Below are 16,444 nucleotides of genomic sequence, written 5' to 3' on the forward strand. Positions count from 1 at the left end.
CATCTTTTGGATATTTGCAGATATTTTCACACTCTACCAAGCCATAGTTGCTGTTTGACTAACCACTACTAGTTCACTTACTGTTTCCACTCACAAGGTCACCTGCTTCATCCCCATAGTCACGTCTGCACCCTTTCCCTAACACATTGCATGCAAATTACTGATGCTCGTCTCGTACTGAGAGGCCTGGACATGAGGAGGATATTTTTGGTGCTAAGCCCTCCACAAAGACAGGACCAACTGCTGGCTCCAGGGTGGGGCTAATGTAAATTCTCTCTTGTCTTCTCCTGCAGCCTCCTGATGAAGAGGAAACTCTTCCTCTACAACTTCAAGAACCTGCGCTGGGCCAAGGGCCGGCGTGAAACCTACCTCTGCTACGTTGTGAAGCGCCGTGACAGTGCCACATCGTGCTCCCTGGACTTTGGTTACCTACGCAATAAGGTACGGGGAACACCTTGGCATCCTGTTCTTATATCCGTGCTGAGGTGCCCGCAGCTCCAGTTCAGCTGGGGCAGCAGGGAAAGGAGGGCTGCAACAGCAACACGGGCGCTGGCACACGTGTCCATGAGCATAGATACTGCGCTGGTACCTGCTATTTGGGGTATGCAGCCTCCAGGTAAACCTGTACTTTATGCTACCCCCAAGTGTGTTACCAGCAAGACATCCATGCTCCCTGCTGCTTTACCAGTCTACCCACTTTTCTACGTAGCTCCCACCCGTTTCTCTTGTTGTACGTCCCTCCGCATCAGTGCGTCCCTGTGCTCTTCCGCTTATGTACCACTGTGCCTTCTCCCTCCGTGCACTGACCCTGGGACCTACCCCCCACCTTGTTTCTCCTCCTCTCACACCCTACCCAGCTCTCACCTCCCTCCTCACCCCTCTTACACCCCGTTCCCCGCCTCCGCCTCACACCTTGCCCCTCTCCCGCTTTCACCAAGATGGGTTGTCACGTCGAGGTGCTCTTCCTGCGCTACATCTCAGCCTGGGACCTGGACCCGGGCCGCTGCTACCGCATCACCTGGTTCACCTCCTGGAGCCCTTGTTACGACTGCGCCCGACACGTGGCCGACTTCCTGCGCGCCTACCCCAACCTGACCCTCCGCATCTTCACGGCGCGCCTCTACTTCTGCGAGGACCGCAAGGCAGAGCCTGAGGGTCTGAGGCGCCTGCACAGGGCAGGGGCCCAAATTGCCATCATGACCTTCAAAGGTGAGGTGTGCAGGCGAGAAAGAGATGACGGAAAGCTGGGGGGGGGGTTAGGGAGACCCAGGAGGGTGGGAGAAGCGAGGACAAGGAGCCAGAGAAGATGATGGCAGGATGTGATGATCCGGTGATCCTGGGAGAGGTCAGTGTCCTCTCTGGGGCGGTCTCGAGCACTCTGTAACTCCCCTGTGCCTTGCACAGATTACTTCTACTGCTGGAACACGTTTGTGGAGAATAGGGAAAAGACATTCAAAGCCTGGGAAGGGCTGCATGAAAACTCCGTCCATCTGTCCAGGAAACTTCGACGGATCCTCCTGGTGAGGGCCAATTCTCCTTCTCCTTCCAGTGCCTCTTCCCCTCAGTTTCTTCCTCTCTTACTCGCTATAGTTCCTCTCTGCTCTTCCTGCTCATCTCTGCCATCTGCCATTTCATTCATTCCTGTGTTTTCACCTTCCACGTCCCTCACGCCTCTCTCCCCCAGCTTCCTTTGTATCTCCTCCCCTCATTCTCTTCCCCTTCTTCCACCTCTCATCCCACCTCCTGCCATTCCTTCCTCCTTCCTCATCTTCATAGGTTCCTGCTCACTTGACAACTGATCTACCATTTATCTTTTGTCCTGCAGCCACTGTACGAAGTAGACGATTTACGAGATGCCTTTAAAACTCTGGGACTTTGAAGCGAAAGTCATCAGCAATCAGAAGACTTCACAAACACTTGTTCTTTGATTTCCAACTCTCTCCCTTACAACAGATCTTTCTCTCCTTCCCTCTTCACATCTGTCTTCCTTCCAGCCCTGTGTCTAGAGATAAGACTATCCTTACTTTTTCATTTCCAAGGAGAATTAGGCTGATCTTCTGAAGACACATTCCCCAGGCTCACGCCTCATCCATTGGTAGCTGGGAATAGCCAGGACTGCAGCGACATTGCCAGAGAGCGATTTGCCCTCCCTCGGTCCCTGCAGAGCTAATTCAGGTGGTCCACTAAGTGGAGTTCTGGGTTTAGCCGTGCCCAGATGGGAGCAGACGGCTGTTTGTGCGACTGTGTTCTCGCTGGCACCGCACTGATCTGCACATTTCATGAGGTCTTCAGGGAGCACATCTCTTGGCTCTTAGAGCTGCACTACACTGAGCTGCTCTGTGTCCTCCCCTGTGAAACGGTGTATTTGTTCTTCTGGATGTTGGTAGGAAGTTGAAAACCACCACCATGTAAGTGGTGTAGCCTATGTCCTAACAGCAAAATTAGCCAGTTATTGGAAAGCTCGACTGAGAGCGCTGGACAGCCCGGGTAGCTTAGCTTGAAAACCTCACCTGAAGCCAGCAGGTCTTCTAAGGGGAATGTGTGCAGGACCAGACCCTGTAGTGCCTCCCACGCGGAAAGGAGGGAGCTTCAGTAGCTGTGGGTCCAGGTTTTGTGCCCTAGGAGAGGTTGAAACTAGACAATGAAAGCCTAAAATGAAAGCAGAAGACTGGCTGGCCAACATTTTCAGGTGCAAACAGCGATTCTGGGTGTCCAGCAAGAGGTTTCCCATGCAGAAATAGGAAGTCCACTCAACCCCTATTAACTATGTTGGGCAGCTTGAGGTCAGTACTGATCGGTGTGCGGACCTCCCACCCGGCCGGGAAAGAAGCTGCCAAGGTACTTCACCATTGCAATGTTTTTCCAGCATACATCTACTGGAAAACACACTTCATTTCCGCATTGTATTGTCCCTCAGATTTAATTTCTCATTCACGTAGGTTGAGGTTGTGTCTTTTTAGATGGTGTGTTGGCATCCACATCAGTCACCATCTGCTTCTTGACACATCTCAGGGAGGAGCACCGCAGCTCTCGCTGCTGGAGTACTTTTCATCCACTGAGCATTTCCTTCTAGATCAGCCCAGCGATCTGCTCCCTCCCTAGCCAACTGTCCTCTGCCGGAGGCACCTTAACAGTCCCACAGTTTGCTGGTTTTTCAGGCCTTTTCCTGCCCATAATATGGCTAGATACGGCTAAGTTGGTGACTGGACAGAGAGCTGACCGGAAAAAACACCCGGCATGAGCAAAGCTATACAGCCTGTAGATAGATATCTTTTGTAGGGGGCAAAATCAAAGCATCCTCCTGCCTGGCAATCACCGTGTTTCGACTAGGACACCCCACCAGCACCTGGTCTTGTGGACACAGTCTTCACCAAGTTGAAGACACGGGTTCATAGTACACGCCTACTCACCACCACCTTCCCACTACCTGAATTACAGATGGATTGTCCTCAGCAGTATAACCTCTTGAGGCTTTGCCTAAGCTAAGTGTGTCCCACGTTCTGGGGGTGCTCTGTCATTTCCTTCACGATGGCTGCGAGTTCTCTGCTCCATCCTGTTCCTCTCTCTGGGTAAGGCTGGAGGCTCCTGTGTCGCTCCTCGAAACACCTCCTCCGGCGATAGGCCAGCTGCAGGAGGACGGCAGAGAGCCCTGCTCTCACAGTGCCTCCTCCTCCTAGGAGAGGCCACAACTGGGTGCATCACAAGTGTCCTACAACCCCTACTCCTGAGGGACTCTCAGCTTGAGGAATTTCGACCAGGAATAGCAATGAGAATTCTTTGCAAAGCATTAATTTGCAAGCACGGTGTTGTATATTTGTTTGATACAGTGCATATTATTTATATAAATAAAGATCTTACAAATGAGCATCTACTTCTGCAATTATTTTGGTACCACGTGGGTAAGGGAAGTAAAAGTTGACACAAAGGCTCAACCTGTCATCTATCCTTTCTGATTTCTGGGGAGACAACCTGGCACTATTAAACTGTCTTTACCCTTTTCCCTTGTAACTTTGAAGTTGTTGACAGTGTCACCCAGCAGATCAAGGCAGATAAAGTGTTCTGGCAATAGATACTTTGGAATTACTATCAAAAATCCGGGATGTAAATGCTAAAGTTGTTCAGGGTGCTTCCTTCATTGATTGCAAGCCTATCATCCCCACTCATGACCCGTAGTTCACCGAAGTGGACACGGAAGAAGTGTTGACTCAATGTGCTCCACAAAACACGAGAAACAGAGATGAAAAAGGATCTCTGTCTTCCAACTTCTGGTACTGGCCTGTACAACACCGTTGTCCTTCTGAGTGAAATTGTTGGAGCTACTAGAGAGAGTAGCATTTTCTAAAAAGCCGTGAGACACTGGCTTTTGCTAAAATGCTGTCAAAGATTGAGTTGAAGATCCTTGTTGAAACGTGACAATTGGTGACATTATACAATAGGAGAATAAATGCAATGAGTAAATACAAAGAAACATGCAGTGGATTCAGAATGCTTCTTCTGAATCTAAAGCAGATGAAATTCAGAGTGGAATGTTTAGCTAATCCATGTGATTTAGCTACCGGAATTTAGCTCTCCTGCTGTAGAGATCCTTTTTAACTGCACTTTTTCTGTTCTTAAATACCAATTCATATTATTTTTTACAAGGTGTTATTTGAATTGGCATTATTCATTAATTCAGCCTCAAATGCATCAGATGTCTCTGCCGAGAATAACTCCCTGGAGGATGACTGTTACGTGGTAACATTACTTTTTCAACCTAAGATTTTTTTACTTGCTTTGTAGACTGTGTATATAGGGAACATTTCACTACAGCTTATATACGCTGGAGCATCGTTTATGTTTACAGCCTATCCCTTAGGGAGATGGGCCTATGGTGCTAGCTGAAAACCCCAGTCTCCCTTGGTCCAAGATCCCATGGCTTGCAGCGATGAACAAGGCACCGGCACATCCGAAAAGCTGTACAGCTGCTGCCCCGAGCTCTGCTTTTCCACGAGTGTGCCTGCCTCCCCGTTCTCTTGTTACTCGCACCCTAAGGACTACTGCCACAGTTAATGGCAGGATACGAACGATTCCCAGCAAATTTTGGCACAAACGTGAGCTCTCGGCAGGCCTGCCCCCATGACTGGGTGTGTAATGTTTTGGGTGCTTTTTGCACGTGCCAGCTCTATATACCGTTACTATCAGCACACCCTCACGAGGCCCAGAGTGATGCTGAAAACCTGGGCTGGGGGTAGCTCCTTCATCCTCACCGAAGGTCATCCCGTGTGTCTCTGCACGCAGCCACCTGCGTGACCTTTTGGCCATCGGACCCTCGGGACACATCCAGTCTTACGACAACTGACATGCGCTTTATCACCCCAGGGGCTGGGATACAGAGACCACCCGCTCCATGAAAGCTCCAACTCTGCAGCGGAGCGAGGTACAGGATCGGTTGTTGGTAGTGGAGGAGACAGGATAAACAGGGAATGGGATGGGTACAGCGTGGAAAACCGGGCATGGCTGCCTTCTCCTGGTGCACGGGGGTGTTGGGCACCCTTTACGAGGGTGTTGGCTGGAGGGATGTTGTTCCTCGCTGCAAACAGCTCCTGGAGTCCGGCTCTCGACAACCCCCAGAACATGCCCATTGACGAGCAGGACACTGACATCATTCCCACAGCTGCACGCAGCATTACTCCAGGTCAGTACACAGCGTCCTTGGACATCACATTGCAATAATAAGAAACAGATTACCATTAAACAATGCAAAGACACGCTCCAGGCCCTTACAAATACAAGGGGGATTTTTCAAAGCGTGTCTCCCCCCTGCTTGCTCTCTCTCCCTCTCCCACATGCTGGTACTTGGAAACCAGGACAGAAAGGGGCTTCAGGGTCATGGAGCCCAGTCCCCTGCTACGTGCCCCTTCAGGGGTTTTTAGCCTATATGTATTCACGTCCAACATTGTCCTCTAGCTCAAGTAGTTTTTCCTTCCCTCCCTGGTGCCAACCCTTTGGTGTTTCTATGAGCAGAAATTTCATCATTTAATCACATATGTATTAAATACTCGCGGCGATGGAAATCAGATTGGGTTCGCGGAAGAAAGGCGGAGGGGTTTGGCACAGAGGAGACCGTTCTGACAACGCCAGCGGGGATACGCAGAGCCTCTGAAGGGGAAGGAGAAAGCGGGTTGCTGCCAGAGCAGAGGTCAGAGCAGAAGGGCAGGTGTCGAAGTATGGCAAGTATTTTGAAGGCTGCCTTTGGCTTTTAGCTCTCTCATACACTGTTGGGATGGGCAGGTTTCCCTTCAGGCTTCCAAACCTGTGTAAGATATAGCTAAAGCACCACTGTTGCTGCTGTAGTTGTCATTATTATTATTATTATTATTATTATTATTATTATTATTATTATTAAGCATACCAGCGGAAGGACTGATGAGACTTTTGAAGGTGCGGGGCTAATATTGAGAGAGGTAATATTCGTGCCTACAAGTGGCCTGCCTCCTCACGTGGGTGAGTGCAGGTAGCACCCATGTTCCAGCGCAGGAGGATGTTGACGTCTCCATGCTATAATCTTCTTATTCATCGCAGTTAAGACTTAGCCTACTCTACAGTCCAGAGGGACAGAAGATGAGAGCAGACCAGCTCTCTTCTGTGGTTACCTTTATAAGCTAGCAGTGTGGTAGACCTCTAGGCCCTTACACGCCAGTAGCAGCACAGCGTTTGTTTTGGGAGTAAGAAAGAGAGTCAAAACTGTAACTATAGGGATCTGAAAAGGGACATAAACCAGCACATCCCTGTGCAGGCACCCACCGCTCCCTGAGGAGCTGGCGGACGCTTACCAATATTGCTTTGAGATAGGATGATGGAACAGGGGTAGGCCCAACAGCTTCCAGGACGAGTGTCCAAAAATCAGTCAGGTCGCATACCCATCTCATATTCTTCCTAGTGCTGAACTCCTGTTATTAATCCCCAAGGCATTTCTCACCATCTGAAGGGCATCACACCTTCTGCACCACCCCTCTGAGAGAAGCTGCGCTGGATAATGCTGCAGAGACCCATGTTAAATGAAATTGAGAAGCCTAGTGGGATCTCATTTTCCTCCTCCTTCACCGACAATTTTGTCCTCTGTTGTTCCACTGTATATCCTGATTTCTCTCTCGCTTTTCTCCCTTGGCCCATCCCACCCTCACCCAAGGCTTTCTGGCCTGGGGCTAATCAGATGAGCATTAGCTGAAGTTCAAAGCAAGAATAGGGTACCTCTTGGTGTGCCAGGAATAACCCTTCCGTCCTGCAGTAAAGGCACTGTCCTCTACCTTGCCTGCAGGAAAACTATTTCATGGTAACTATTTCACTGAGATGGGCCTTGCACTGTCAGGAACAAAGTTGGAGGATTCACAGCAGGGTCTGTATTCACCCTCAGATGACACTGCAGGAAAAAGCAATTATTTTGGAGCAGGTCACCATATTGCTGTTAAGATCAACTTTAGGCTGGTACGTATTCTTCCTTACTGGACTACTGGTCCTTTCTCATGTAGAACAATGTGGTTGACACAGCCCTAGCTTCTGGACCACCTAATCCGCTTTGCGTAGTGCTACTTACAGAAGGCTCCTGTTCTCTTTCTTGGGTCTTCTCAAGCAAATTCTCTCCCATCACCTCACCTTCCCCTCCTAACTCAAAGTCACATCTCGTTTAATCTCCAGGCGATGTCATCATCCTACTCCAAAGACCTGGGCCATCCAACCTGCCATCTTCCTCCAGAGAGCTGGAGTTTTAGGTACACTGAGCTCTGACCTTTCCAAGGTCAAAGTCTGATTGCATATTTATTCTAAGGTTCGGAAACATAGTGACATCTGCCAGCATTTTTAGATTATTTCATGTGAACTAGCAATGTCGCAGTAATTCCACAGTGCTATGGGTAAAGCCTTCTCTGTGCGATGCTAAGTAGTGAGCAAGATTCTATGATGCTTAAGTATCTATGGCAAAAGACATAGATGGGTCTCCAGGTCCTGCAGATTTTCCTAACACTTAGGGTTTCCGTTTTGTGCTGGCCATGGACGCTACACATTGTTGTATAGCTTTGTGCCGTTGTACTTTCTAGATTCTCAGATGGGACTCGGCTAACTTCTACAGCATAATGACGTTTCAAAGCAAGACACAGATGAAGATGTTTGAAGACACATACATTGATCAGGCTCAAATCCAGTTGCCACATTCCACAGCAGGCAAGTAACTTACAAGTTATATTGCTGAATGGTTATGGACTTCGGTGTACTCAACTACATGTTGATCAAGTGATTTGATTTCTCCCCAAGGAAACAAAGAGTTAACACTAGAATGGCCAGAAAGAAGGCATGTGGCATCCAGCCTGGGGACCTGGGCGGGGGAAGAAAACTTTAGCCACACTATATATCGCTTGGAGTAATTGTATTTAGTTAACATAGGAGACACTCCCCAGCCAGCTGCGCTCAGCTTTACATGCTCCATCAGACAGCAGGGACTGGAGCTGCTTCCTCAGCCTGCAACTTTTCTGCCTGTTTTGATTGTCTGCTAAACATCTGGAGACTTTGGCATGGCCAAAGGATGCTATAAGCATTAATCAACTAGAAGAGATAGGCATGGTTCCCACCAGCCCTTGCCTTATTCTTCAAATAATCATTTGTCCCTGCATGTTGCAGATCCCAGCGGCAGCACATTCCCCAGTGGGATCACACAATGGGCCTCCTGCTCAGAGGGGTTGGGAATCGTGAAACATGGAGCTCCCAACGTGATTCATTCAGATGTTTTGCATTATTTGCAGTGCAAACTGAAAACTGCTGCAAGGCCCAACACACCTGTATCTTCTTTTTGACTTCTGCCTGTAGAGATAGCTCAGAGCTTTTGATATCTCCTACCTCACCATTCCACTCAGTGCTTCCAGCTGGAAAAGCAGAGATTTTTTTCATGTGTTCCCCCAGTTTGCAGTGAACAGCTGGGACTCCAGAGTGTGGAATTACAAGGGAAGGGTGTGTGCCCAGGAACTGAAGAAGAATAGCAAAGTTTCCACAGAGCTGACGTTTTGTCTTTTATTCTGTTGTTCCTACAGTTATAAAAACAGGGACAATAAAACCTTAAAATGAAGCACTATAATCCTTAGTAATGCAACTGTATTATATTGTAATAAAAGCAGTAATATAATAATAGTATTACATAAATACTAATAGCATGAAGTATTTTCTGAAACATACACACATAGTCATAAAAGTGATCTTCATAAGCAGTTCTCAAAACCAGAATGCATTGCTCTGATTACTCCTTTGGAACAGATCAGACCAGGAAAAATGTTACCCCCTGGCCTCTCAAGAGGGTAGTCGCAGAATCTGACTGCAGAATCAGCAGACATGAAAGGCCTGATCCTGGGGCATGGTCCCCATCCCCACGGGACCCTCAGGAAGCCTCGTAAAGACCCAGAGAACTGTGTCGTGGCTGCCTGGCTGCATCACCCGAACTTCCTGATGGTTTCTCGTGTGCTCCTTCGGCTGCGTCCAATACATAGCAGTGCCCAGCCAGTGATAAGAGTCTTCTCTGGTGACAGTATGAAGCTCAAGGCTGTAGGAGGGAAGACTGCCGGGGACTAGCTTTTCCATCTTGTAAATAACGCTGTGATGCACAAAGTGGGCTTGAAAGCACGCTGCTGCTTCTTGCTAGTATTCAAAGTTTGCCAGCAATGGAGGAAGCCCCTAGCAGGAAGAGAGAAACATGAACATTAAATATTAGATGCCAAAAGCTTAAGTTGTCTCTTCAACATGATCCAGAGTTTGAAAACACAGCATCTAGTCCAAGAGATCACTCTGGTCCACCATGTCAGATAATCCCCCTTGGGACACAGCTTTCCAGACAACAGGGTAGCACCTTGGAATTTACTGTGCCGTGTAAACCCCTCCTAGAAAGACAGACCGCTCAGAAACAGAAGCATTTAAAAGGTGGCAGATTGCGTAGCTGAACCCAGGGGAAGCTGAGCTATGTCCTGTGGAAAGGCAGAATTTTGGGGGTGAGAAGGGCCCTCTAGAGGTCTCTACTCCAACAACATGATTGCAGCGTGGCCAACCTCAAAGCTAGATCAGGCAGCTCAGAGGAAAGTTCTCAGTGTCTTCAGGGATGGAGGTCTGAGAGCCTCTCTGTTCCAGTACAGCACCACTGTCAGGGGAAACTTTTTCGTTCTCTTCAGTTGGAATTTCCCTTGTTCAGTTGGAATTTCCCTTGTTGCAGCTCATGCCTGTTGCTTCATTTTCCCTCTGTGCAGTTTTGAGGAGAGTCTGGCTCTGTCTTCACTGCCTTTATGTAATGTCAAACTGCAGTTAGATCCCACTTAGCCTTCTTTTCTTCAAGTCTAACAAAACCAGTTCCCTCAGCCTCTCCTTGTAGGGCAAGTGCTCCAGCACCCTGACCATTGCAGCGGTACTCCACCAAACCCTCTCCAGTTCCTCAGTGTCTTTCTTGTGCTGGGGAGGCCAGGACTTGACACAACGGTCTGTATTTCTCTGGCGCATATGCCCGGAACCAACTCTCCTCATTACACCTCTGCGCTCAGGGGTCTTGGTCTGCCCAAAGAATTGTGTCAGCTGGCCATGGTCAATGAGACTTATCCGAACATCCACAATTAGTACAATGGGGCTGGGTGTTCATGAGGGCTGAGCACATAGACCTTCCCATTCCTTCTGTGGAGGGTTGGTGATTAGTCAGAACTACCAATAATGGGCCCTATTCACCTTCATTTTAGGGCTGGCTTGAGCTTGGCTGAGACAGCAAAGCAGTTGAGCAGGTGCCTGACTTTCAGCATGAATGTCCCAGTGCAAGCTTCCTAGCCACCAGGACTCAGCAGTAATCAACAAGGTTGCCAGGGGCACAGGGAGGGACAGGTCATTTGTTAGCTGGGTCTCTAAAACCAAGACCTGAAGGGCATATTCACCTTGCACTGCTGCCCAGGGAACTGTGCTGGGTTGGCCTATAGTTTGTCAGTACTCACAAGCATTTAGCAGACAGCTCTGTTCAGCTGCCTGGTAAGCATCACACTATGTATTTGATGGTGCGTAAGCTGCTAAATTATTTGATCATCATCTCAGACATTAGGAGACGCAGGAAGGCTGAAAGCCAAGGGAAAAATATCTCCTAAACAGTTACATTGCATTAACTACTTTGTTGACTGACTGGATAATGCCACTGACTCTGTATCCTGTCACCTGAATGTCTTATTCAGACGGAATTAGAAAGGTTGGGTCCTGAGGTATTAAAAGACCTATGTAAAGTTTGGGGTGGATGGAATGGCAATTAAGTCTAATGAGTACCTTTTTCTCAGTCAGAAAGAAACCAAAGCATTTATAGCATCCTACAAACAGGTTAGTTTTTCTCCTTCTAGACTTCAAGTTCCTGTCTCTATCACGCAGTTCTGTGCATCCCTTCCTCTATGTCCTGCCGTCCGTTCTGCTAGCCCCCATTCTACATATAGGGACCAGTTCAAGCAAAAACTGGCTTGCCCCACAAAGGGTGGCTGAGCCAGGAAGTTAACTCCAGTCCTGGTCTTCTCTCCTGTTCAGTAGACCACCTTCTTTTTCTTGTTTAGTAGGCTCTCAGGCCATACAAATAACTTCTGCAGCTGTATGGATTGCAAGAAATAGGGAATACAGATAGTTATATGATACTCTCATGTGTAAGCTCTGATCCTGAAAGGGAATCCACCCATCTGGGCTTTTGAACTTGCTCAGAACTTAACTACAATCAGTGGCCCTGTCCTGAGAAGAGTGTACTCGAATCATGTTTACACAGCTGAATGAGCTTTTGCGATCAAATAGCTCCAGTAAGCTGCAAGCTAATGAACTTGTAGCTGATCCATGTAAAGGGTTGAAATAATTTACCCTTTCCTTAGTAAAAAAACTGAGAGTATTGCTAAATCTTTTCTCTACTCCTGGCCACAAAGGCACAATGTAGCAGCATATTCCTTGGCAATCTCTTGCCTGCTTGGCCCTCTGTTTATGCAGAATCAAGCCCATGCTTATTTTTCCTACTATCGTTTCTACTAACACCATCGCCAGGATCCTCCAAACCTCCTTTTCCCAGGATTTTGCATTACTTTTCACTCTCAACATTTTCTTCAAGTGCCTACTAACCAAAAGGATATGATGGAGCTCCATCCAATTCAGACAGATGTATGAAGCGAAGCTGCAGGGCCAATAATCTACTTCTCCATGTTGGTATGCAACAAATCTTTTCCAACAGTAACTGTAATCTGAGAAGAGAGATATCCAGTCACTCTTGATGAAGGCATGCCCAGTTTTTTCTTCATGAATATGTCAGTGAGTCAATTGTTTCTCAGTAAGACAACGGTAAAGGGCAGGAGAAAGATATTCATCTGAGGGTATTCATGCAAGAGACCAACAATGACTTGCAACTACACAAATAAGTTAGTGGAAAAGGGAACCAAAACTCTACAAATAGCGGTATGTCTAAAAAGGGGAAATGCCAGAGAGAGAGAGATCACTACGGTGGCTTGGGCAACCCCTATCACAGATAGCACATCAGAGCATAAAGCCAGAGCACATTGTCCAAGGGAGAAGGAATCAGTGAGTGGCAGGCTGCTTCTCTGGGAGGGACTGAAAATGGAAGTGGCAGATGCAATCAGGGCTGTTCAGGCATACCTTTTGGCAACCTTGTGCTTGATCACAGCAGCTTTGGGTAAGACAATAAACTTGTTGCTTCAGACATGAACCTGTCTGACTTATCTCGATGGCCAGGGAAAACCTGGAGTGAACACCCTAACAGTTAGCAGTTTCATATTGATCTCAGTGTTGATAGGATGGCCAGAGCTTCTGTCAATGCTGTGGTAGTATCATCCCGGAGACAGGTTCCCCAAGATAAGCAATGTCCTTCAAGTTCACATTTGACCTGGTAGGTTTTGTAGCTTCACACTCCAGTAGTAAGTATCCAGACAGGTATGTGAGATTCACCTCTTCAAATGTACATTCCTTTCTGTGAGCTACTTGTCTGGACTATTTTTACAGCCAAACATCAACAGGCAAGTAAGATATATATACAAAAAGACAGACATGCACGACACAATTGTCCTCTGTGATGCATCATCTGAAAGTCTTCTTTAGATATGTCTCCTTCTCTTCTCCAGCTATCAAGCGAAACCAATCACTTGCTGCAGCCAGCAAGCTGATCTGCATATATATGCTAGGAGGGACAGGTTCTATCTTACGCTCAGGATTTTTCACTGTATATAAAGGAGGCATGGATGGCTAGAGAAAGACATACCTCTCCTTGTTCAGATTTGGCAAGAGGAAATGACCATGCTGGTCCTGCTGCTGTATGGGATTGGGGAAGAAATACGGCAGAAGAGAGTGGCATTTTGGCACTCACTAGTCCTCCCCAATGCCAGTCATCACCACTATTACAAAGCACAACTGCTGAGAGTGCACACAATTCCTGAACTTTCAATCCACACCTAGACAAAGCCAAAGAGTAGTTGGGTTACCTGCAAAATTCATGATACGTATAATGACTCCATTCCTGTCCAGGTTCCTGAGACCTTGCTGGTTACGGACATCCAGGTGCTTGAACAGCTTTGCTGCGTATATTTCCAAGGTCACATTGGGATGTTCTCTCAGGAATGTCAGAATTCTTCTGGAGCATTTCCCACAGGGGGTAGTAGATAGGAACCAGGTAATGGAGCAAGAAACTGAAGGCATGGCCTTGAAACAATTTTCCAAGAAGTTGACTTCAGCATGTTGGGTAGAATTGTTTGAGCACCAGTTCCTCCAGATCGTACCTCTGCTCCACCTGATTTCATACAGCAGGTAGACCACCTTTGGATGTTGGGCAGGTAAGTAATTTCTTTTGAAGTCATTTGGCTGTATCTTCCACCTGTGACAAAAGTACCAGCAGTGCTATGATCCCAACACTTCAGTGATGTTTCATCCCATGGCCTGCTCTCAACATCAGCCAAGCCTCCCACTCTCAGCCTTTCCCATCACAAATGAACAGCTTGAAGAATGCTGCAACATAATGATCTAAATCTGGAATTTGATAAAGGCTCCAGAATTATTCCCCTAGAGTGACCCTGGTGAAACACCCACAGCACGTCCTTGAGAGCTGTTGGAAGGCTAAGCAATCCCATTACCACTCTGAGATCAGCACTGGTCAAAGCAGTGAGACAGGTGGAAAGGAAGGTCAGGGAAAGGGATGGTAAGAGGAAAACAAGGCACAAGGCTTCTTAGCTTTGCCTGTCTCCGGAAATTGCCAGGAGGCCCAGGCAGCCCATCGTGATAGAAGTATATCTCTTACCCTTGGTTGTTCTGTCTGGGTGCAGGATCTATACAGAAAAGAATTGTGAGTCATTTGGGATAGTAGATCAGAAAACAAAATTTCCTCTACACCTCCTGTGCTGGCCCCTTTCAGTCTATACACTCCCTGCCAAATCTCTTTTATCTAAAAGAGCTTAGTAAGTAATCCCTACACAGCAGGATAGCCACCCTGGGATGCAGGAGTGGTGGATTTCTACCTGGGAGCTAAACTTGATGGTTGTTTAAACTTTGCTGTACATGAACCCTCACTCACTTTAACACATTCGGGTTGACCGTAGTCTCACTCAAGTTTAACTTCACTGATTTCAGCAGTACTGCATCTGCTTTTCCCTGACTAACTGAATCAACTCTCTTCTCCCTTTGTATCTTCCAAACCACTTCTACTAGGCAAAACTTGAGCTATTTTCCTGTCGGTACTCATAATGTCAATCTAGACAAAAACATTTTCACAGCCAACGGTTCTTTCTTTTCTTAGCATGAAACTGTTTCAAAAGCTGAAAAAATATCAGTGCCAAGGAAAAAATATCAGTGCTGAAAGGAGGGTGATTTCTGACTAACAAAAACCCATGGGGTGGCACCACAGACCTGCCTGATTATGTACATTTTGTCTCTTGTGGTGGCAAAGAAGTTTGATCTTATGACTCATTCATCCCTTCCCAGATGAGGGTCTATATGAAAACAATTGCAGGTGATCAAAGCTAGTTATTTCTTTTGTAAAAGTCCATCCATAGCAAACTTAAGGATGTAAGAACCCTCATTTTATTGAACAGAATTAATTTATTTAGAATTAAGATACTAAAGGCACCTTTCCATAGCTCTTAGCTCTTTAAGATGAGGAATTATGAAATATACACAGTGAAATTACATCTCAGCAGGAATAAAATAGTCTTTCACATCAACAGAGACCTGATCAGCTCCTTGCATAGCCTTATTGCACTGATTCTTTAAGAGGCATTTTCTAGTTGTTTATTGCATTGAAAACAAAATAGGTTAAAAGATAAGCCAACTAATTTGCTCCATTTGCCTTTGAGATCTTTTTCCACATTAAGAAGACTTTTGGAATTTGAATTCTTCATGCCTAATGCCACATCAGCGTTAACAAAATTACATTAATATTTTGAAGCTGGACCTAAGACTCAAGATACGGTAATGCATTCAAAGAGATAACACACGCAAATCCACAGGCGTCTCCTGTGTATCTTCATGTGTCAACACACACATTTGTCTGTACTCACCAGTTCCTTAGATACTACTACAGTAAATATCTCACTGAATATGGAAAAATAGACCTACTTTTCACATACATGTACTTACCTCTATCTGTGACAGCAGCCATGGCTATTTCCAGATTTGTCTGTCACATCTTGGGTGACGGGTGTCACTTTATTAGTCTTACATTTGTTTCAGTTTCTATTCCCAAAGACTGAACTTTGGGCGTTAGCGATGTTTCTCAGCTGAGTATTTCCTCACGGTGACTTGCTCCTATGCAAACAAACTATCCCACTCGGTGAAACTGAAAGCAAGTTCCTGGCACCAAAAAACTGCAAAAGAGGGTGAGTTCCATTCAGAATTGGATCTGGGGGTGTAGACAAGGTTGCCTGCTAGAAGCTGGAATTAACAGGTGAGACATTTTTTTTGCAGTGCAGAACAGAAATTATATCTCGTTACTACCACTAGCCCCAGAAGAGAAAAGCAACTCTTCTCTAGTCACCCCAATGCACCGAGAGAGAGAGCATCTACACAAATGGCATCAAGTCACATAGCTGTGGCATGGCAGATAACTTTTCTGGCACCCAGATATCATCAGAAAGTTGAGCAGAACATAGTGGAGAGACGGAAAGAGGATGTCACCTGCAAAAGCTTGAGATTTTACAGCTCTCCAGCAGGTGGTGATGGTTACTGCCATTTCCCTTCATGGGGCCATTCTGTGGAGTTCCAAGGACCACTCATCATACATCCTTGAACCTGGGTCCTCACATAAACAAGGAAGACCCTCAATGTGTGTGAGGACACACCTACAGCTGTGGTCAGAGGCTGGGCAGACACTCTCAGGTTAACGCTAAGCAAGTTGCCCAGCATCCAGGAGAGCTATGGCAGTGGACAGCTTGTGGTGGGGGAACACCCAGCTGTTTAT

At 46.9% G+C, this 16,444-nt stretch overlaps 2 protein-coding genes across 2 annotated transcripts; one reads left to right on the plus strand and one right to left on the minus strand.

The window, feature by feature from the left end:
• Positions 1-276: 276 nt before the first annotated feature.
• On the plus strand, positions 277-1,879 carry AICDA (activation induced cytidine deaminase; the record flags this gene model as incomplete). Its single annotated transcript, XM_009821611.2, has 4 exons — positions 277-441; positions 939-1,209; positions 1,405-1,520; positions 1,826-1,879. Coding segments are annotated over 4 exons (606 nt in total), but the record flags the coding sequence as incomplete, so codon positions are not given.
• Positions 1,880-9,371: 7,492 nt separating this feature from the next.
• APOBEC1 (apolipoprotein B mRNA editing enzyme catalytic subunit 1) lies at positions 9,372-15,671 on the minus strand. The gene is made up of 4 exons (XM_059817118.1): positions 15,625-15,671; positions 14,291-14,318; positions 13,482-13,870; positions 9,372-9,690 (listed from the first exon to the last, which is right to left on the minus strand). Exons 1-4 carry the CDS (start codon positions 15,644-15,646, stop codon positions 9,662-9,664), a joined length of 468 nt encoding a protein of 155 aa, XP_059673101.1. The 5' UTR covers positions 15,647-15,671; the 3' UTR covers positions 9,372-9,661.
• Positions 15,672-16,444: the final 773 nt, after the last annotated feature.

The sequence above is a fragment of the Gavia stellata genome, chromosome 4 (assembly GCF_030936135.1).
Source record: "Gavia stellata isolate bGavSte3 chromosome 4, bGavSte3.hap2, whole genome shotgun sequence".
Taxonomy (NCBI): domain Eukaryota; kingdom Metazoa; phylum Chordata; class Aves; order Gaviiformes; family Gaviidae; genus Gavia; species Gavia stellata.

Coding starts and splice junctions, on each gene's coding strand:
- APOBEC1 (XM_059817118.1), bottom strand. CDS start 15,646: ATGGCTGCTGTCACAGATAGAG. Junction 14,319..15,624: donor GGCTGCTGTCACAGATAGAG/GTAAGTACATGT, acceptor TTTTCTGTATAG/ATCCTGCACCCAGACAGAAC. Junction 9,691..13,481: donor ACGTATCATGAATTTTGCAG/GTAACCCAACTA, acceptor TCTTCCTGCTAG/GGGCTTCCTCCATTGCTGGC.